The sequence below is a fragment of the Centruroides sculpturatus genome, unplaced genomic scaffold (genome assembly GCF_000671375.1).
Source record: "Centruroides sculpturatus isolate CEXI.00-Female unplaced genomic scaffold, Cexi_2.0 scaffold6, whole genome shotgun sequence".
Taxonomy (NCBI): Eukaryota; Metazoa; Arthropoda; class Arachnida; order Scorpiones; family Buthidae; genus Centruroides; species Centruroides sculpturatus.
In genome coordinates this window covers 1,109,985-1,134,120 of record NW_019384869.1, presented here as the reverse complement: position 1 = coordinate 1,134,120, position 24,136 = coordinate 1,109,985, and the positions used below count along the sequence as shown (strand labels likewise).

The following is a 24,136-nucleotide window of genomic DNA, read 5'->3' as shown; positions in this document are numbered from 1 at the left end:
AAACTTTTTATATTATTAATTATTATAAAATAGCAAAAAGCTGAATTTTGAAGGTAGAGATGAGTTTTATAAAAAATTGTAAAGAAGGCTAATAAAGGATAAAATTTTCCATTAAGTCTAGTCCCACTCAAGATATGAGGCATGACTCCCTTTATCTCTCCACCCCTTTACCTTTAACCACCAAAATTTAATAACATCAATCCCCTAATACACAACCTCCTTGCAAAATTTTAGAAATTTTCAACAAAATGCACAGGAATTATTAAGCTTCAAAATTGTGCCCCCCACATACACACTAACATATACAAACATCGCTAAATCCGATATATAATATAGCTACACACCAACAGAATGCCGAAAATCTATCTAATAATTAGCCTTATACTAGCCCGATAGATTTTCGGCATTCGGTTGGTGTGTAGCTACACACTAACATTCATAAATACAGAAAAACCCCAACTTTTTTTTTTTTGCATTTCTCAATGTTTTGAGGTCCTGAGTCCAAAAATGTAAAAATCTTGGAGGGTTCGTTTTTTTTGACTGATTGCCGTATTTTCCCTCTGTTATACATAACAGCTGGGAAAGTAAAAATAGAACATTTGAATTGAAATATTAAATGAACATAAATGCACACATTGTCCCACAAAAATTACTGGCATTTTAAACTTTAAGGAAAAATTTTGTAAAATCAACAACATAATTTATTCATGTAAAGTTGGACAATCGGGAACCTTTTTTGCCAATGCTTAACAGTCAAATCCACTCTCCGTCAATTACACTTATGAGTTTCTCTACACTCTGATTGCCAAATAATCATCTGTTTTCACCTAGGAATGGATTAAAACTTATATAGGGCTCCTGTGTGATTTTGGAATTTCAATTTGGAATCCAATTCAAAGGCTTTGTTGTTCCTATTGCTATTCATCTTTACTCCTGACAATACACAAGAATGATTCAAATGACCCAGATAAAATACTTTTGTTTTTAAACACAAGAGGGTGAGCATCTGGTAAAAAATGCGAATACATGGTTCGTAAAAATTGTTTCCAAAACACAAAGAATCCTTCATTTGCGCGTATAGGATAACCTAGGCTTTTTAAGCGGTGAAAAATTAATAAAAACCTTGTCTTATATGTGAGTAAATATAGTATATAAATAAATACATATGATGAAATACAAATAAAGATAGATAACTAATCAAAGAGAGCATAAATAATTAAATCTCAAAAAGTGACCACCATGCATTGAAAAGACTGTTGGTATGAAAATGATTGATGCATATAAATCTTCTATGAGCCTTATAAATTTCCAACTTCTCTAGATAACCTAGACTGTGTATTAGAGTTAGCTTTGATGACTTTCACTTGATCCCAATTTATTTGTATGTCCAGATGATAAGCATAGGCTACCAACACAGTATTACAGAAGTTCTTATCAATTTTGTATTTAGGATCAAAAACATTTTTATTTTAATAAATTTGTTGCTGGAACTACAAAGATTTGTTTTTAATTGCATAAAATAGTTATGTTAACACACTTCTAGTGTCACTAAATCTGACACTCAAACCAGCAAATTCTGTTTTGCTAACTTCCAATATTCCAAACATGTAGAATTACCAAATGCCACTCACTACAGTGAATACGGAAAATCCTTGTTAATTTGAATTCGGATAGTTCAAAATTCCGTTAGTTCATAACTACTATTTGTCCCAGCCACGGATATAGAGATTTACACGTTAGGAATTCAATTAGTTTGAAATACAGCTACTTTGTAATTCAAAGTGAAAATTCTGTCTGAATTGAGATATGCATAAGTTAACTTGTTCATTTAGATAGAAAATAAATTCACTATTCATCGCACCGGAATGACTAAAAAATTTACACACCTGAACCATTTACGGTGCGATCATGCAAAAGATTGGTAAACAAACGTTTTCGAACCCCTTCTGGGCTCTGCTTCAGGTTCAAATCAGTTTCTATAAAGACATTTGATATCCGTTAGACGTAGAAATCCGTTCAATCATGTCGTTTAAAGCTTGAATTTGAGTTGTAGGTTCGAATGGATTCACACAATCCAAGTCACGCATGCACCTTGGATTGTGTGAATCCATTAGAAAGAAGTGCCTCCATGTTATAAGAAAACAGTAGACCAAGAACAACTCTAATCTGTTCAATATGACTTTGCTCTTACAGTAACACATTTCTGAGTGTCACCTTACCCATAGAATACACTTTTTTCCCCTCTTATCTCATAAAATACAGCTGGGTTTCAAGATTGAGCTACAAGTAGGAGACTAAGATATTTGTAGGGATCTAGGCTACTACGTTTTGGGCCACTTTAAAAATAATTTGGGCTACATTTCAAGGAATTCGGCTTTACTTCTTATAAAACCTATGTGGTGACCTGTGAGGTTCTCACCGAACATGTGCTATTTACCTGCAGTTTATTTGACCAAATGTTTCTACACCTTATTAACTGGTACATATTTTTCTATGTAATTTCTGCCATTGTCCAAACACTTGTTAAGTGAGGATATTAGCTTCTGTATCCCAGAGTTTTAGAATTCTACCACTTGCTTCAACTTCATTTTTGATCTCATTATTGTTGTGGAAGTGTTATCCTGCAAGATGTTTCTTCAGATAAAGAAACAAGTGGAAATCACTGGGAGAAAGTTCTGGGCTGTATGGCAAATGGTTAAAAACATCCCACTTGAATCATTTGAGAAATGTTTTGGTGACAATTGCTGTGTAAGCCAGAGTATTGTCATGAAACATTCACCTCTGTTTATTTTGAATGGACTGTTGAAAGTGTTACAAGGTTTGGTAATATGTAGCAGCATTAATTGTGGTGCCAGGAGACATTAAGTCAATCATAAGAATGTCTTTTTAATTTTTTTTTTTGCTGAAATTGAAGTTTTTCAGATTTTTGGAACGTGTGTGGCGCCATTGCAGTGATTGTTGCTTGGATTCAGGAGTAAAATAGTTAAACCAAGTTATATCACCTGTCACAATGTAGTCAAGAAACTCATCTCCTGCATGTGCATAGCACGTGAAGTTGAGTGCAAAACCTATCCATTTTGTTTTATGTCTGTCTGTCAACATTTTGGGTACTCAGCACGTGCACAATTTCCTGTACCCTAATGTTACAGTCACAGCTTCATGAAGCATGGACTTAGACATTTCCGGAATGATTTCATGCAATTCTCTTATTGTAAATCACCAATTTGCACTAATTGCTTTCTCAGTTATTCGAAGAAATTAATCAGAGATCACGGATGGCCTATCACTCCCATGTTTGTCACAAACATCAGTCCTACCTCCAGAGAATGCACAGCACCACTTTCTTACATTTTGTCGATTCATAATGTTCCCATAAACATAAAAAATTTGTTTATGAATATCTGCTGGGCACTCACCTTTTGCATTGACAAAATGTATGACAGAGCACACTTCACATTTAGCAGGATTCCGAATCGAAGCGGCCACTTGAACCAGATTCAGAATGGCAATGACAAACGACTGCAAAAAGAGCATGAAAGCTTCCAGACAAATTCACTGTTGTCAATATATGCACTAAAACATTAGCTTTCTGCTTATATGCAATGTATCTTTACTTTTTGGACATAAATTATTAATAATTTCTAGTTGTATTAATTTTCTTACTTAAAGACTAAATTGTGAGCAAGGAGCAAAACAAGTTCTTTAGTACAGTTTTGTTGGTAAGATTTTATCTACGTGCACCATCATGGCTGCACTTCCGGTCACGACTGTTTGTGCTGCTGACGGACTCCTTCGTGTGTTCAAGAACTACTGTGAATCAATAACTAGTGACTTTATACAATTGGAGGCTCCCCTCTGGGAGGAGTCTGTTGGGAGCCAAGACGGTGCTCATAGGTAAAATCTTACCTGTATAAGCTTCCACCAGTCACAAGGAATAGAAAAGTGATAAGTTTAATATGTCCTAAAGGCAGTCATTGACATTAATATAATAGCGAGGTTAGAAGCTTTCAACGCGAAAACGTATATGTCGGACGCTCAGTGCCGCCTTCCTGTAAGCCTAGAAGTTTGACAATAGCGTTTGGAACGTCGAGCATGATTCCACTGACGTTTCAAACGCCATTGTCAAACTTCTAGGCTTACAGGAAGACGGCGCTGAACGTCCGACATACATTTTCGCGTTGAAAACTTCGGCCTCAACCTCGCTAATGTGTAACATTCATTTTGTATACGAAATATTAAATTTCTCGTGAAAATATAAGTTAGCAATATAATATATTTCTGAATGAATCTAAATAATCTTTATTAAACGAATTAGACAAAATAAGCACACTTGCCATGTAATCTTCCAATTGCGTGCAAGATGTAAACAACTATCAACAGCATCGAATTTCGTGTTGCCAGACTTGAAAAGCAATATATCGTCTGTCATAAAATCATATTTTGTATACATTCAAATGAAATACTTATGTGAATGTATAGAAAATATGATTTAATTATTTTATTTCATTGTACAGAAAAATACAAAATTTGAGAAAAATTATTACTGTATTAATAAAACAAATAAAATTTATTAGTAAAACAAAATTAGGATATTTGAGATAATTCTTTTATTAAAATCTTCAAATGTAATTTTGCCTTCTGTATATCCTTGCTTATGCGCTTCGGATATATTTCACAGAATAAACAAATAAGCATTTGTTTATTCTGTGAAATATAAAATCTTCTAAATCAAGGATTAATAAGCGCTCGTCTGTACGCTTACATTTAACGTGGAGAATCTAAGTATGTGTTTTTTTTTTAACTCTTTCCGCCCTGCGGGCACTAAGAGATTCTCTTTCAGCTTAACCTGCTAAAGCCTGCTAACCAACCCCATTATGGATTCGGCCAGGCCCACAATAAGGCGGCCGGACGGTGAGGGACGGGACTGACATATCCAAGACGGACCATTCCCCGAAAAATTCCTGAGGTTTTTTGATGCGTCCGAATTCATTTCCGGATTCCCGGAGAGATAGGCTGCACTTTAACTGACCGCCCATCCTGCCGCCTCTCATAAATGACGTGACGAATGAATAGGCTTTTGCATTGAGCACTCTGAAATAAAACTAATGGTTAATTAATAAATATCTTTATTCGATTCGTAATATCTTCGACTGGACTGATGATCAAAACCAATACTAAGTTAGACAAAGAGAAGTAAGTTGTTGTTTTAAACTTCATTTTAGAGGGGGGAAGATCTGTTGTCGCAATATACCATAAGAAGGCACGGGGATTCTCTCCCATGGTATATTGCGACAAGGAAGGTTATAACAGATCTTCCCCCTCTAAAATGAAGTTTCATAGATATCCTGGTTATGTCCGCTTTCTGGAGCTTCTTCGCCTCTACTAATAGGTCCTTCGTTTGAATATTGATTGTTCTGGAGAGCTGGGTGCCGACTGTTCTGGAACTGATGTTTTTTTCGCGCTATACACTAATCTACATGTTTTTTTTTTTCCATAGCTCCTGGTGGGACTTTTAACTCTTTCTTAAAAGAAAATTAATACACACGTATATCTATATAATAAAATTAATATTATTTTCATTTTAATTTATTTTTAAAAAAATACATCGAATACAATTTATAAAAATTAATTAATATTGTATATAGTAATCGATGCGCGACATCTGGTGGCAATATTGTTAGAGAAATCATCGAAAGGTTATTGCATGTGATTTTAAACTTTATAATAAAAGTGGAAATTATATATATTGTATATACCTAAAAATTATGATTATTTAAAAATTATGGTGGTAAGTAACAGCGAATTATTTTAAGAGCTTTGATTCGATTTAACTTCATTACAACCAAATAAATTTGGTTGTAATGAAGTTAATAATCACGTGGACTTGTATTTAAACAAAAGACATGTATTTTTGAATATTTAGTGAAATTTAGTTAGAATAAAGTAATTGTTTTCAAAGCAAAAATCATATACACACAGTTAAGAGTAATATAAAGTACATTACACACTAAATTTACATAATGATATGTTCTTAAAAAATTAATGACGTTTCCTATTCATCAAAAGGTCAAAAGTATTGGCACAGTTAAATATAATACTAAAAATATATTACAATTTATGTTCTGTAGTGAATTCCAGGTTTGTAATAATAGCTCTTAGTCTCTGGCATTGAATGCATTAATTTTTGCATGATTTCAGAGGAAATTTTCTTCCATTTTTTGAGGAGAAGTCTTTTGAGTCTTTTGAAAGGTTCTAAGTTTGATATCTTGTTTTCTCACTCTGTCGTCAAGTTGTTTCTGTAAATGTTCGATAGGATTTGAATCTGGAGTGTGGGGGGATGTTTTAAAGTGTGAGGTGTATGGTAAAGTATTTGTTGATGGACAATATAAACCATATGTTTATGGGCATCGTCCTGCTGAAAATAAAAGTTGTCCAAATTTAGTTTATCTGCATTTTACTGAAGATTTTCCTTGAAAATATTTAAATACATCATTTTATCCGTTTCCCACATAGGTATATTCCATACTGTCGCACTACAATCCCCATGTTTTTCTGTGGCTTGAACATTCTTCTGTGTTTGGTTTTCTCCAAAGTAAATTTTTTTCATTCTTACCAATTAAAATGAATTTACTTTCATCTGAAAACAACACTTTTAGACCAAAATAAATTATCTTTTGCAAAAGCAAGCCTCTTTCAATTAATTTTATTTATATATGGCTTCTGGTTATTTTCGATCTGTAACCAGCATGATGAAGGATTCGGCAGACAGTTTTTGGATGAACTATCTTGTACAAATTCCTTTAGCATCATTGCAATTTCAGTTGAAGATAGTTTTGGCTTCTTGACTGAACCGATTACATTTCTCTCTTCTCTGGGAGCCGTATATTGGTTTATTTTCCAAGCTGTTAGTGAATTTAAAACACTTAATTACATTTTTTACAGTAAACCTACTCTTTTTAACTATTTTTCCAATTTCTGAACATGATTCGTTAAGACTGTACAAATGTGCAATGATTTTTCTTTCTTCTATTGTTGTTTCAGTACCTCTGATATTCATTTTGGTAATAACAACAAATTGATTGAAATAACAATTTTCGTACCTGATAAGGTTAAAAGAAACATTGGATTTCATTTATCTACCATACTGGGCATAAAAAATGACATAGATGAAACTAATTTACTTAGATATCATCACTGTGCTAATACTTTTGTTCATTTGAATCATGTATATAAATATTCGATTTAAGTTTTCAAAGCAAAAAAATATTTAAAGTTTGAAAGGTTTTCTTCCATAAAATTAATTGATTCTAGACTAATTTGATTCAAACATTTCCAAAACATGTATAATTTTTTGGGAATAATTCATATAAAATATGCTGTAAACAAAAAGTTGTAGGAATGCTTACCGAGTGCACACTGTTTGAAGATGCCATTGCTTAAGCTTGTTTTCATTGCAGAGTGGCTCATTGGATGGTGGACGCATGTTTCCTGATAAATTCTTTCTGTGAAAAATTTGTTGAACTTTGGAGACATCATTAATAGAAATATAATTTTTATGGCCGTTGAATAATAAATGTTTTTTAATAGGTCTGCTGCTCATTTAATTAAACTCAACAGTTTGTGCAATATCCACTATTGGTTCAGATTTGACCAATCCTGTTGAGACACGAGTCGGCTGTGACAATCTGTCTCATTCTTTTACCATGTTATACAAACACGATCACAATTTTTCCACTGTGTTATATGAATCTGTCTTATATGAACCCGTGTTATAGGGGGATCTACTGTACTGGTTTTCTGAAATGCTTTCAATGTATTCTCTATAAAAAGAAGACACAGTTCTTTGGCTTTTGGAAATAGAAAGTAGTCATAACATGCCAGATTTAGCCTGTAAGGAAATTCATTGTCCTCATGCTGTGCATGCTGAAGCATTCCCATGGTAAACCAGAAGACCCTAAAATTCTGATCTTTGCACATCTATGATCTTTGCACACCTGAAGGACTATATACATTCAGTATATAGTCTTTCAGGACAATGAATTTCCTTACAGTCTAGTCCAATGAATTTCCTACAGTCTGACAAGTTATGACTACTTTCTATTTCCAAAAGTCAAAGCTTATTTTACAGTGTATTTATCTTTGCATCAAATTTTGTAATATTTATGCTTATATATTATGTTTAATATGTAGTTAAAATATATAGTTGTTCGCATTTAAAATAATATTTCGAATTTTTTAAGAATACTGTAAGAACATTAATCAGAATGGTTAGTTCAAGCCTTTTAATTTTATGTGAAAACCCAACACAGGCCTATAAATAAATGTTGTACTGTAATACTAGAAAATTCCAGAAACTCTTGCATCAACCCAATAATTTTATGATTGTAATTTGTACTGAAAAGGTATAAAAATTGTTTATCACAAAATAATAAAACTTTGAATAATTAAATACATTTATCAAAAAAATTTTATATTTACATTTTTCTGCCAACAGAATAATTACTTTACCTACTTCTATCAAAGCTGAAAATAATTTAGATTGAACAACATCTTAAATACTTTTCCCAGTAACACTCATCATTCATTTCACCTGTCAGATTCCTTCTGACTATAACATAAATTACTTTCATTAATATTTTTATAAATATACAGTATTCGTAGCTGTATTGAATGTTTCATAACTTTTAGAATAACTTGAGGAGTTGTATTTATTGTCTTCTCAATATCCTCTCTCTTTCTGTTTTATTGTAATTATAGTCAAACCTTGGTTTTCGAACATAATTTGTTCCTAAAAGTTGTTCTAAAATCAAAAATTTTCACATAAGAAACAATACAAAATGGAAAATCCATTCTTGACCTCCAAAATAAAGCCTTTTTTTTTTTTTAACCTTTTTAGCTGAATTTGTTATCTTTCTAAAAGATGTTTATTAAAAGTTTATGCATTTGATTAATACTGTTAAACATAATGCCAAGCATCAATTGCATATTAATGAGAAATAATAAAATTATACTTAATAAATTTTTTGTTATTTAATTTGACTTATGCAACTTTAAACACAAATTCTTGGATGCCATTTATATGTGAATATCAATTAATGCAGTTTTTATTAATTAATTTGGGGGTGTGTACCGAAAAACAGAATTAGTTTCTTTCCCACATGTGCATTGAAATCTAATTTAAGTAATAACATCATTGATGATTGATGTCATGACGTCTAATGATGCAGGGTGATCTCGGCACCACTAACTTCTGAATCAGTAGTCCTGTTGTCAATTGCTTGGGCCATTGACTTTCTTTACCATAGAAAGTAGAGGGAGTTGACCATCTATGTTTCTCTAATCTGTGGTCGGCTCTTGCCAACTGGTGCAATTATGAGCTCAAATTTCTGTTCGTGAACCAATTTGTTTGAAAAGTGAGTCATTTGAAGATCAAGGTTTGACTGTATACTATAATCTTGATGGTAAAATATTGGGTAATCAAACCGAAATAGAACTTGTGGTAGTGTGGGAGTTTGGTGATGCTACAAATTAGACCAACATTATGAGCTGGCTGTTTCTGTTGTGTCAACTCATGGCTTGGTCAAGTATGGCTTATAAAATCATCAAACTCCCATGTTACTTCTTGCTCTTTCTTTCATTTGATTGTCCTGTATATTTTATTTGTTATAAGCATGTTTTGTGAAAAATATTTTAATTATTAAATTTAAGATTATTTAATTATTTGATATTCTTTTTCTCTTTTTTTTTTAGGCCAAACATCTTATACAAATAATTGTTTTAGGAGCTCAAGTAGTTGGGAGAGCATTTGCACGTGCACTTCAACAAGAATTTGCAGGTCAGTTATGAAATTAATATATAATTCAATTATTTTTATCAGAAATTGAATATATTACTGCAATTTGATGTTGAACAATTTATGGTATGAAGAGGAGGCAACAAAGCTCATAAATTCTTGGATTTTAAAGATTCAAAATTTTCATTCTAAGAAAACTTAATTTTTTTTGTAATTTTTAATTTTGATTGGAGTTTGAAGAGTTCTGACTTAGCCGCATGATTTTAACTATAACAAGTAAAATGGCAAAGCCATTCTTGGGACGAGACTATGTCTCAGAGAGCGTGAGCAACGCATGTGCAAATCTCGCACTCGCATCTGTTTTTAGAAACAGTCTCAGCATTTTGTATTTTATTTTGACCTGGTCCACTGACTACCTACAAATCTGGTTTATTTTATGTGTGCATGATTTAGGCACCAAATACTTCTGTGCCAAATTGCAACTCCTGAAATGTACTCCTTCATACCTCTAAAGCCTTGGTCACATTATGCAATTTCCAGCTGCGCAGGCGACTGCAACTGCAACAAGTGCGAGTCTCGTGCATTTTCTCGTGGTCACACATTGTTTGTTGACGTTGCAACTTGGAAACACGTGACCCTATAATAAATCAATAAAATTACAGTAGCTCATTTTTGACTACTTTCAGGAGTTTACCAACATTTTACGTTCTACTTCACAGTATTTACACAATTTTAGCCACTTTTCTTATTAAAATGATAAGCAGTTCCTTTTCTGGAATGAATAAAAGAAAAAAAGGCAATTATTTTGATATAGCTGGCGAGAATACACAAAAAGATAAAATCTTTGATAAAATGAAGAATTGCAATCCACAGGTATTCATGAGCCCGAATAAGCTCAATCAATCTTGATTCTGTAAAAGTATAAATCCTCTAACTATCCGCCATGAGGATGAACTATTTTCAATGTTGTCACTGTATGACATGGCACAAAGGCATTTGCTGATTGGATGCGCGTTTGCAATTGGCACGAGTAGAACAAACTTTTTGTTTCTAGTCGTGGTTGCAGTCACACTGGTTTTCAAAGGGGATTTACTAGTTAATGGGAACAGCCATCGTACTTGCAGTTGACTGCGCAGCTGGAAGCATGGTGTGACCAAGGCTTAAGGTGTGCAGCCGTTGACAGCAGTATGATTTTAGAGACGAGACAGTCTCGTCAAAAATTCCTTAAATTTTTCCTTTTATCATCTTTCTAAAGAGCTTACATTTCAATATTAGTTTAATCATTTTATTGACAGAACTTTTCTATATCGTTTCTTTATTATCAAATATTAATTTATTGAAAGATTCATTAATTTAAATATTGTGGTTTAAAATGAGAAATTTTTGTTAAATAGAAGTCAGTAGGTCAATTATTTAAATTACTCTATTTTTTGCCTTATTAGATACACTATTTTATTATATATTTTTATTATTTAATTGGGCAAGAAGTGGTTTACTATTATACACTTTTTTATACTTAAAATTTATCTGAAAATTAGGATGCATCTTACAATGTGAAGACTATTTTTTATCCCAAAACATTCATGTGAAAAATGTGATATGTCTAATACAACAGTACATCTTATAAGGCAAAAAAATGATAAATTATATAAATAATGTCTATTTAATAATAATAATAACAATCTTAAAACTATCAATTCTATAATCATTCACTATTATGTATACTGTATTCAGTTGGTTTTGTAAAGTCATTGCATACAGTGGTAAAATGATAGTGTTGAGAAGTAGTTTCACCAATTACAGTAGAGCCTCGAATACTCAGCCTAATGTGGACTGAAGGGTGGCCGAGTTTGTGAAAATGCCGTGTTATCGGAAATGGGGTTAAAAAAGGATAAGTATGCGTGTTTCCTCAGAAAATATTGTACTGTACTTGTATGTATTGTTTGCTTGAGAATACAACAGAGAATAAACTGCCCAAACAAAGGAAAAGTACGTCCTTTATGAAGGCGTAGAGCCTTTACTACATGAAAGTGAAAATTAATGAATACACTGTGTACAGTAATTTACTTGATAAGACAGACCCCAGAAAAATACTTTATGTGGCATAAAGCTGTCTATGATGAAAATTAATTATCTAAGGGTATTTTTGCCCTGCCAGGGTGTGGCCAAGTTATCCAGAGTGCCGGGTTATCGAGTGCCGAGTTTTCGAGGCTCTACTGTATTTCTTTTGACCTTGACAGTCATTAAAGATATTTAGTTGAGCCTGTCATTGAGGCTCCTTGTTATTTTAATTTTACTTCATGTATGCATCAACCTTTGTTATCTTAAATTGTCAGGTAAGCTTTGTTGAATATCAGTTCTGTTTTATAATTGAAAAATCACTTTTTTATGTGTATTTATATATAAAGATGGATATAAATATAAATCTGGCCTTGATGACAATGCATACAGTAGAGTGTAGATATTAGTGATGAGATGAAGTCATTGATAAATGACAATTAGAAAATGAAAAGAATTCATATAATTTTATAAAAATTGATGAAATGTTTTTGTTTTTGATAAAGCATGCATAACATTTCATTTTTGGTAGCTTTTTTATGAATTTTAGTGATTTTTGAACAGTGATTTGCAATTTTAAGTGAAGTATTATCTTCTCATTTGAAGTGTGTTTGCCATGCCTTGAATTTGATAGTAACAACTGATACTTTGAATATCAGCTTATTTTCAGATTCATTATAGTGCCATGGAAAAGTGTCAGTCCTTATGGAATGCCATTCTTATAAGTTCGAAGACATCTGATGAAGTAGGGAAAATTTGTGATGAAGAAAAACACAAAATTATCTTCTCTTGTTTTGCCTGGAATTCAAAGTACAGTGCAGATAAGAGGCTGTTGAAATTGAACAATTCTATCAGACATCTGAAAAGTTTTAAACGTATTATTTTTCAAACACATCAGCTGGATTTTTTTAAAGAATATGTGAAGATTATGGAACCCATTGCAGTAACCTTAAATACTCTAGAAACTGAGAAAAATTTCTTCTTTGGAATGTCGCTAGTAAAATTGAGGTTAAGATTCTTAATAAAATAAAGTCTGTTTAAAAAAATATTGACTTATTCAGTCCTGGAACCATGTTGAAGTACTTAATCAGCTAATTTTTTCTTGTAAGGACTAATATTAGTCCAAATCAATTCTTGTCTTATCAAACATCTTTAATAAAGGTGTACATTGTAGGCCTACATATTAAAAATTAGTACATAGATTGAAGTAATTAATGGCAAGACTTAATATGCTGTTTCCTGCTATATTACTTTTAATGTTTAAAAACTTTCAGAAATATTTTTAATGAAAAAGGAAATTCAAACTGGAAATTAATTCAAAAACATCTCATAAATAACCTTTTCACTTTTTAGCACAATTATTTAATGATTGAACAAATGTTTTCAAACTGTTTTGCAGATCAACTTCAGGCTTACTTATACATTAATATATCTTTGTTCTATTTCTGGAACATTTGGAGTATTTTGTTGTACATTAGTATTAATGGTGAGCAACCCCAATCAAATACTAATATACAACAAAGCACTCCAGCTGAGTCTAGATGGATGGTAGTGGACTTTGACACAAGTTTAAATTTCTATATGAAGAAATAACAAGGAAAGTAAGAGCCAAATTCACATATTGACATAATGGCATGATTTATCAACTTCTATGCAACAGTAAGGAAACATAATGTTATTTAAAGCACCAGAGATATTTCAGTCTCAGTTAAGGATGATGGATTGGATCATGACCTGGTTTACATTCGAGGTACAAGTAGATCAGTTTGTAGTAGAAAAAATGAACATAAATATGATATTGAGGGGGAAAAAATCCACCACACTAGCCATATATACCTCTAAACAAGGAGATGGTAAGCTTGAAGATACAAAATTGATAAAAGTGAACTTTAAAAGAGACAAGACAAGAACTTTAGAGATACAGTGGTGCCTTGTATAATGGACGCTGTGAACAACGGACTTTCTATTTAGCCGCTACGTGACTCGAGCAACGGACTGGCTGTGAACAACAGACTTTCCGTTCGGCAGTTACGTGAGGCAAACAACGGACTTTCTGCAAACAAGTGCAAATGATGTTTCCATTGTTTTGCCATTGCCAATGACAATCTGCTATTTTTATAATATATTAGTATTATTAGAATATATTATTAGTATATCTGAAGTACAGAGCTCCTGTTGGGATTCGGCTTGCTCTCTTGTTTATTATGTACATCACCTCAGTGCAGGGTATTTACTTTTATTCAAGTGTTGTGCAAATCGTGGCTTCTAAAAACACAAAGGTGATTTCAATTTTTAATAAAGCAAGAAATCATCAGAAGGAGTGAAAGTTGACAAGGACTTCCTTGTCAAATGGGGAGAGGTTCAGGAGTTTACAAACACTCGTTATCCAAACAGAGCTGAGGCCAACAGTATCAATGATCTCTACAATGACACCCTTGCCCATCATTTCCGACAGGTGTTGAAGAAGAGAGAGAAACAGACCACCTTGGACATGTTTTTCAAGAAGCCAGCTGCCAAAAAACAAAGGATGGAACAAGAGGAGTTGACCCTGTAAGCTCCGGTAGCCCCTCCTGAATCTGACTCTGATTAAAAAACAATAAAAAGAGACCTGCTGCAATGTGTAAAAAGTCTGTATCTGTATGAATGTGTGAAGAAAGTGTTCCTCCATATCCTCCTCACATCTGACTACCCGGTATAATTGGTGACTACTCCATTTTCATTTTTTTTTATGGTACAGTATGATTATTTTATGCTGCGGAACGAATTATATGTTTTAACATGTATTTCTATGGGAAAATGCATTTTGTATAACGGACGTGCACCTGGAACGGATTAAGTACGTTATACGAGGCACCACTGTACTTGAAATTTATAAAGCAGCATTGGACAAGATCTGTATAAACTGCAAGGATTGTGACTTATTATCAATTGTGTGGCAGTCTTATTAGGATAACTCCAAAGGAATGCACAAAATCGAAACTGAAACCAAACGTTACAGCACTTGGAACATCTCCCCCATTTCTTACTTATATATAATAAGTAATTATAACACTCCTTCAACTAGTGTATATCATCGGGCTATCATTTGGCAATAATAATTATAAATTTCTAATAAATTTGACCCTAGAGGGAAGCATTAGGTGCCATCTCGTATTAAATTTAATAATTATAATTTAATTAAATAATTTTAGATTTAAACTGGAAGAAAAGAACTCATTGATTTGGTAAGTAGCAGTTGTGGTTTGAGTCCCGCTCCAGGCTGATTCTTTTCTTCCAGAATTTTCTAAATAATTTAATTTAATTATAATTATTAAATGTAATAAGAGATGACACTTAACGCCTCCTTCTAATGACAAATTATTTAGTAATTAATTTAAAATAATCTCGATATAATAGCTTAATATAATCTGGTAGTTGTTGGTTTATTACTTATGTACAGTACATCAGGCTTGTAGATGTTGGTTTATAAATCATTTATAGCTTTAATAACAACTTTTTCATGAATGCATTAATGCAGTATTTGATAGTTTATTCTCTAGAAGAGACTTTATCTATCTACAAACAAACCTTTTTTTTTCTGTTTTATCCAGCTTTTGTACTTATGCTTTGTCTGGCAGATAAGTTTCTCTTCCATATCTCAGTGAACTTCTTGCACTTTATTTTCTGTATAATATATACATTTAGATTGTGTAATGAAGTTCAGATTTTGTTGTTAATTTTAGGGACATTCAAAAAATTGAAATTAAATATTAAATTGTACACAGCTGTATTTTTTTAAGCAATCAGATTTATTCAAAACAAATATTTTTACTGTATTTGAACTTAAATTGATGCAGTTGCTGAAAGTAAAGCCAGTTTCATACTTATAATGTCACCCCAAAAACTGAATTTGGAAATCCACAAGGTGTAATGATACTGTATTGTTATCTATACATGAGTATTGCACATGATAGTTAAATGAATTGCATTTATTCAAATCAACAAAAAGGTAAATTTACCTGTTTTATATCTGTAATGTCAAATCCCGTATTTACTCGCATATAAGACGAGGTTTTTATTCATTTATCACAGCTTCAAATTTCTAGGTCATTCTATATGTGTGAGTGAAAGATTCTTTGTGTTTTTGCAAATAATTTTTGTGAACAGTGTATTCGCATTTTTTACTGGATACTTACCATCTTGTATTTAAAAACATAAATATTTTATCTGGGTCATTTGAATTGTTCTTGTATATTGTCAGGAGTAAAGATGAATAGCAATAGGAATAGCAAAGCTTTTGAGTTGAATTCCAGAGTGAAATTCCAAAATCACACGGGAGCCCAATATAAGTTNTTTTAAGCAATCAGATTTATTCAAAACAAATATTTTTACTGTATTTGAACTTAAATTGATGCAGTTGCTGAAAGTAAAGCCAGTTTCATACTTATAATGTCACCCCAAAAACTGAATTTGGAAATCCACAAGGTGTAATGATACTGTATTGTTATCTATACATGAGTATTGCACATAATAGTTAAATGAATTGCATTTATTCAAATCAACAAAAAGGTAAATTTACCTGTTTTATATCTGTAATGTCAAATCCCGTATTTACTTGCATATAAGACGAGGTTTTTATTCATTTATCACAGCTTCAAATTTCTAGGTCGTTCTATATGCGCGAGTGAAAGATTCTTTGCGTTTTTGCAAATAATTTTTGTGAACAATGTATTTGCATTTTTCACTGGATACTTACCATCTTGTATTTAAAAACATAAGTATTTTATCTGGGTTGTTTGAATCGTTCTTGTATGTTGTCAGGAGTAAAGATGAATAGCAATAGGAATAGCAAAGCTTTTGAGTTGAATTCCAGAGTGAAATTCCAAAATCACACGGGAGCCCAATATAAGTTTTAATCCATTCCCACGTGAAAACAGATGATTACTTGGAAATTAGAATTCTGAGAAACTCATAAGTGTAATTGATGGAGAGTGGATTCGACTGTTAAGAATTGGAAAAAAAGGTTCCCAATTGTCCATCTTTACATGAACATATTATGTTGTTGATTTTACAAGATTTTTCCTTAAAGCTTGAAATGCCAGTAATTTTTGTGGGACAATGTGTGCATTTATGTCCATTTGATATTTTACTTGTGATTAAGCAAAATAAAATTAGAATTATATTAATAAATCTAATTTTCTTTATTTTGATCTTTAAAGCCACACCTCATCTTATAAGCATGATTGTCTTATATGCAAGTAAATACAGTAAATACATTTTAATACTGTCATGGCCTCCTCCTTCATGATAATTTTGCACTCTTGTTACACATGCTTATGAAAAAATATTTGAATAGTATCATGATCTGCACTCTCATATACTTTAATAATGAAGTTATCAACTTATTGACTGTTGAGAATTGGTGATTGTATGCATAAATCCAATGTATCATAATTCCCCACAAATTTTCTACAATGATTTAGTTGGGTGACCAGAAAGGCCAAGGACTTTGATGTTTTTATCTGTCAACCATCTCATTGTATCATGACTAATATGAATTGCATTATTATCCTGCTGGAAAACCAGTTTCTTGTGCTGATTTCAATAAACTCATAGTGAGGATCTGGAGGTAATCTGTATTCTTCATCTGTGAAGTGAGTTTGCCATTGCCATCACCAGTTTTCTTTAGAACAGATGGTATTGAACAGAATCTCTTCAATACCATCGAAATTGATGGCCTGTCCATGACCAGTAAAATATTAAGCAACATTCAGCTGAATAAATCAAATGAAAAATCTTACTTTTTTCCAGTTTCGAGATATGTTTTTCTTAGCAGTTCAAACGTGCAGAATGAGCCGAGGAAGTAAATGTGACTTGCTGAAGCTAGAGCCATTCAGTATTTGGATTTCAGAGCAAGACATGCCATATGGTCAATTTAGAGATGTTTTGTTCAAATTCTTGGTTAATTTTACTGTTGCATTTTGTAGAATTGGAGGTAATTTTTGCAGTGGATTGTTCACCTCTTGCAGAAAACTTTTTTATGTGATAACTCTGGATATCTTCTATATTGACGCTTATGACTATATAAATTTTCAAGTCTATCTTTTTATCCATTTAACACCAACCACAGAAGTAACAGTTACAACAGCTTGAAGAAAAACTTCATTAAAAAGACCAATGACAGTAAATAAAAATTCACAAAGTTAAAAACGATATCAAACATCAGCCTTTTACTGGAGGATCTGATGTTTTCACATTAAAAACAAAAGTACAATTTTCTCACCATACTATCAAGTCCTTAGCTTATTTATAAGTTGTTTTAACTGTCATTGGTCTTTTTAATGAAGTTTTTCTTCAAGCTGTTGTAACTGTTACTTCTGTGGTTGGTGTTAAATGGATAAAAAGATAGACTTGGAAATGTATATAATTTTGTATAGTCATAAACTTCTTTCTATACTTATAGAATTCTTTGCATCCATTTCATCTTTTATTTCCGTATTCATTAGGATTGTTCATAAAATTTTGTATATATGCAGCAAACAACCTAACTCATGCATGATTGAGCAAAGGCTCTTCTTTTCCTTAAGATAAGTTTTTATTAGTAAATTTCATGTTTGCTTAGCTTAGTTCTACATGGCATCTTATGAAAATTAAGAAAACCTTTTGTTGTATGCAAAAACATTATGGATAAATCATCAAAAACTAATTTGCATGAAGTGATGTTAAAAGAATAAAATGAGAATATCTTAATTTCAACTTTCCAAAAAAAGTGATTTGGATAAAATGGAGTTTTTTTTAACAATTTAATTGTTTTCATCCATGCATTATTGCTTTGTTATAAAAATTACTTTGTCACTTGCCCCCAAATTGTGAAAATGTTATAATTACGAAACTGATTTTATATGTTAAAACAATCATGTTGCCATTTGCATTGTGATTATCTAAATTGTTGATCTATTAGAAAATTGATTGAACTTAATAAGTTATTTTTATTAAAATTTAATTTATGTTAACACGTTAATGGATTCATATATATTTTTTTGTTTTTTTTGCAAAAGTTGTAGGAATGTAATTCATATATCTCCTCCAAAGAATGTTTTAAGTTTTGATATAATCATGTACTATACAAAGATACACAATCTCATAATATTTTAACTAATTATACTAATTGTGTGTACCAAAAGTAAAAAATAACATTTTTAGTAGAATACATTGTTATACCTAAACAAAGCAGAATTGTATAGTACAGAATATTATTTATGTTTTAAACAGGTTTTTTTTCCTTTAGAAATTGCACTGTTTTGAAGAATTTTCCCATTTAGGCAGGTTTAATTTTGGACAAGTTTTACTGTACTATAATTTATGAGGGTTTGAGACAGTTGTAAAACTGTTCACAAGCATAATTTTAAGTAAAGAATAATAAGCACTTATTTATAAACGTATAAATTTAGGCAAGGCAATCAATGTTGATATAAAGTAAATTCATTAAAATAATTAAGTATTTAATCACAAACATAGATAATTGCTGTTTTAAAACTATTATTTTATTCCATTTATAAGTCATATAAAGCTATATGTAGTTCATAAAAGAAATAAAATAAATTGTAAAGATTTCTGAATTATATAAATAAATAATATAGTATTTTAAAACAACCTTATTCTCTGATAAGGGCAAAAGTTGTACATTTTTGTGTATATTTAAAATTACAATAATTTCTTGCCAGTAACAAATGGATTAGTTACGTGTACTGTATGTTGAAAGTTAATTTGAAAGCAGATATCAGATAAGAACTCTCCTAACAATTCTTTCTTTGTCTAAATTTACTAAGAGTGTCATTAAAAATTATGAAAAAGCCTAAAAGCCTTTGTGTGCCATATGCATTTATCTTTCATTTCAATTTTTCAAGAAATTGCTAAAGACAAATGTAAAATATGCTTCATCTTTGGTTCTCTCCTATTTCTCCACATTTTATATTATTATTAGACATTCCTACTTAAACTTGTACTTTTAAACCTAATAAATTTCTGGTAATTTCCCCCCTTTGACTATATAATGATCATCAGGAAACTATTTAGAAGTCAACTATCATTTATAGCAGGGGTGTCAAACTGGCGGTTTGTGGGCTGCATGAAGTCCCCGAATGTGATTTTTTTTTTTGTGGCCTGCAGCCACAATGCTCTGAAATTAAATAAAATAACTTAACTGATCAAGATTAACTGATAAACATCTATCTGCAATAATGAAGATTATTCTCGATCTTTGAATCCAGATATCAGGAAACTAGGAGGAAAAAGATAGTGCTGACAAGTTTCCAGTGAAAACAATTAATTTTAGTTTTATAAATATGTACATTAAATAAAATATGTACTGTACATTAAATTCTGGCCTTTATATCCACTGGAAGAAAGCACTGTTAAATGCAGATTTTTTGGTATTCCCTCTGGTGATGAATTGTTGCAAAAAAGTTTTTTGTTAAAGTTTCCGTCAAAGGGCTGGAATTCCCAAATGGAACAGAATGGAAAACCTGAAGACATTGTAAGATCCACCGGTTCCAATTTTTACAATTTATATTTTTAATTGGATAAATTTTTTGGTGTTTTTAAGGAATGTTTTGAACTGGATGGCCGAGTAGCCTATAAAGGAAGGTCTGGTCATCTAAAGTTTTATTCTATAATATATAATAAAATGGTGGTTTTAAAAATAATTTTTTGGAACGACTGTGTCTTTATTTACAGAGAAAAATTTTGCCATCTGACAGAAACTTTAACAAAAAAATTTCGGTTATCGTTACCAAACTTTTACTAAGGAAATCTGTAGCAAGTTCTTTGGGTTCTTTGTTTTCAGAATCACTATTTTCCAGTTCTACATGAATTCCTTGTTCTGCTAGTTCTTGAAGGTTGTCGTTGGCAAGGCTCTCACCAGAAACCTGCAGTAACTCAATATCCTGCTTGTCTACATCCCCTAGTCCTGCTGTATTGATTAGGTTGACAATTTGGTCAACCTAACGATACAGCGATAGGCTCTTCTCTCTCTTCTCATTGAGAATTCTTGGATACTTCCAGCCATAACTTTTTCCACACTCCATTCATGCATTTATCAGTTAATTCTTGCCAAGCAAACTCGATATTTCCTATGGCATCTATAATGTTATATTTTTTCCAAAATTGCACCAAACAAACATAAATTTAGGGGAAGTACAGTGCTACAACAAATTGCCACCTTTTGCTGATTGGTTCATGTTCGTAAATAATCCTTTTATATACGAACCAACGAAATGCCAAGATAATTTGAATCAGCATAAATTTTCAGCCTTTTTTAAGGCTTCGAGCAGACCATGTTATATTGAATCAGTGTTAGTCAAGGCAGCATTAAATGGGGTCTTACTGTATATGTTAATTCTCTGTGGTGAATGAAAGATGTGTGTCATTTCTCAAATTTGCATCATTGGATATTGTGTATGTGTGCAGATTTCTTAATAAAATCAACAATGCTAATGCTTATTTGCATCTTTGGTAGTGCAATAATTCTTGGCAGAATCATATTACCTCTCAGACACTCATCTCGACTCCAGCTGGCTCTTCAAACATTAAGTGTACTACATATATCATCAACATTAAAAATTTATTTAATTTTTTAGTTTATTTTAGGATTTATTATTGTTATAAATAAAAGAGAAATTTGGTATCTTTGTGGCAGAATTGTATCTGTGTGAGGTTTATGTAGATACTTTTGTCTTTGGATTTGCGGTGTTCTCAAATTTTGTCTTGTCTTTTTTTGGAAAATTTAGTTTTCTTCTTGTTATTTAGATATTTTTCTATAAATTGTTCCATCATATTTTATAGAAAAATTTATGAAAGCTCACAAATTTCTTTCAAATAACCATAAAAGTTTATTTCAGCAAAAGAATATATGATGTGACTGCCTACAGACCAGTCTGATACCAAAAATGCCGCAACACATTTAACTTCATGTTCAATTATTTCCACTGGAATGGTAAATTAATAAAACAATTTAATAATTAAGGACACGTGATCTAAATAATGGTGTGCAACTGGGTAAAATTGACTGCAATGGTGTTAATATTTAATCAGTAACCCTTCACAAAAATTCTGGTAATTTAGTTTTGATATAAACCTAATGATATGTGAATAATTTGAAAGTATAGTGCTCTCAATTTAACATACCAATTGGAGAAAGGGGTCCATTAAATTGAATATATTTTAAAAATATATATTAATAATGAACTTACAGTATATAGGATATGTTAAAATGTTGTTATAATGTGTAAGTTTGAATAAAATATCATTATAATGAGAAATTTATACTCACTGACTCATCTATCTAATTTTTTAGCATGTTCTATCTGCAAGTAAAAATATATTGGAAGGTCTACTGTATTTAAAGTCTTATCAATATTATTAACAATCTACTTTTAATTTTTCTTATTAAATATAATTATTATCCCATAATTGGTTCAGCAAGTATACTGCATATATCATCAAGTACTATTACTTACATGCCTCTTTCAAGTATTATTTGTTTGATAATTATAATAATGTTATATTAACATTCTTTTTAAAATTTTTAGCAAGTAGAGCGGCAGCAGAAACAGCCGGAGGTGGTAAATCTGGAACTGCGAGGGCTGCGGCAAATGCAAAGGCAGGAATAACATTACAAGTATGAATTATATAGATTATTATCCTCTTCTTTGTAGTATTATTAAGAATTAATAATATATCTTCTATTAATATCACTTTATAATTTTAAAATAGGAAGCTATAAAAATCTTAAATGTAGATGAAAAAATTAATCCCGAAGTTGTACAGAAAAATTACGAACATTTATTTTCTGTAAATGATAAAAGTAAAGGAGGTTCATTTTATTTGCAATCAAAGGTGAGAATTTTAAAATATGCTGTAAATCTTCTGTAGTAAATAACAATAAAAATTAATTACATTTGTAATTTTCCTATATGCAAATTTATGACTAAAAATTAGGAATTTATAAAAAATCAAAATACCCAACTTTAAATTTAATTATTATTATTATTATTAAATGAAAAATAAAGATTAAATTACTTTTTTGAATTACTTGACTGGGAATAATTTTTTACTTTAAAATTAAATTTATTCTCAGAAAATTCCTTGGATGTTGGTGAGAAATTTTCATTCGTATACCAGTGTCGTGGAGAATTCGTCTCCAACCACCCAAGTATTTTCGGAAGAGAATAAACAACGGTGCATAAATCGTTTAAAAAATCAACTTCCTGTCAAAGGATTACAAGCATCTACTGATAAAAAAGCTGGAGTTTTAATTCCGTTATGTTTGGTTTCTGGAAATCCTTCTGTTGTACTGACATTAAGATCCACTTCTTTGACAAAGCATCGTGGCGAAATTAGCTTTCCTGGAGGTCTTCAGGAAGTGCAAGATCCGGATATAATTTATACAGCTATGAGAGAAACAGAAGAAGAGCTCGGTTTCCCATCCAATAAAATTAAAGTCTGGGGAAAATTGAATTCAGTGCCTTCCCGTAAGGGAGATATAATTGTCGAACCCGTTCTTGCTTATCTCGAAGACTTTAATTTTGATGCTCTTACTATAAATGAACAAGAAGTGGAAGAAATATTTACTATATCCATTGAAGAACTATGTAATCCGAATAATTGGTATTATACTCAATTTCGTTCCGGTACAGGTTACAGCCTTCCAGTATTTTTAGTCGGGAAATATCGCATATGGGGTTTAACAGCTACAATTCTACACATGACTCTTCTTGCCTTACTTCCTGATAAATATAATCATAAATTGTATTATCAAAAGTTGTTAAGAACTAATTAACGATTTTAAAAATGATAAAACTATATTTTTATTAATACAATAATTAAAAATCTCCCAAAAAACTTCTTAAAAGTTATTTAGATAAATTTAAAGTTGGGTAATATGACTCGCTTTTACAAATATAATTTATTTTTATATAGTTAAGTTTATATAAAGTTTAGAAAATGTTTAATTGTTAAATAATTATATATATTTATTTAAATGAATTTTTTAAACCTATACTGTTTTTATGATTATTTCTTATTGAATTAACTGTAAAGTATAATTGTATATCTTTGCTTATATATAAATAAATGCTAAAATAGACATAATAATTTATTTCTTAGTACTTGATTGCTTGTTGTTCTCTCTTTTAGTTGTATGTTCTTTGGAATTAAGCACAAAAAATGCTGCAGAGAACTTATTATAAATTTATTTCTTGCTTTCGAGTTATATCAATTATCATAATGATACAAGGATAGTAATTA

The 24,136-nt window shown here is 31.1% G+C and overlaps 1 protein-coding gene and 1 pseudogene across 1 annotated transcript; one reads left to right on the top strand and one right to left on the bottom strand.

Annotated features, from left to right (window-relative positions):
• Positions 1-772: 772 nt before the first annotated feature.
• Positions 773-4,058, bottom strand: LOC111630851 (annotated as a pseudogene).
• Positions 4,059-5,655: 1,597 nt separating this feature from the next.
• Positions 5,656-23,745, top strand: LOC111630830 (nucleoside diphosphate-linked moiety X motif 8-like). Its single transcript, XM_023374995.1, has 5 exons — positions 5,656-5,788; positions 9,751-9,835; positions 22,420-22,508; positions 22,604-22,726; positions 22,968-23,745. Exons 1-5 carry the CDS (start codon positions 5,783-5,785, stop codon positions 23,667-23,669), a joined length of 1,005 nt encoding a protein of 334 aa, XP_023230763.1. The 5' UTR covers positions 5,656-5,782; the 3' UTR covers positions 23,670-23,745.
• Positions 23,746-24,136: the final 391 nt, after the last annotated feature.

Excerpts from the sequence above, each read along its gene's own strand:
- LOC111630830 (XM_023374995.1), top strand. Across the intron at positions 9,836-22,419 it reads ACTTCAACAAGAATTTGCAG|CAAGTAGAGCGGCAGCAGAA; the intron begins GTCAGTTATGAA and ends TAAAATTTTTAG. Across the intron at positions 22,509-22,603 it reads AGGCAGGAATAACATTACAA|GAAGCTATAAAAATCTTAAA; the intron begins GTATGAATTATA and ends ATTTTAAAATAG.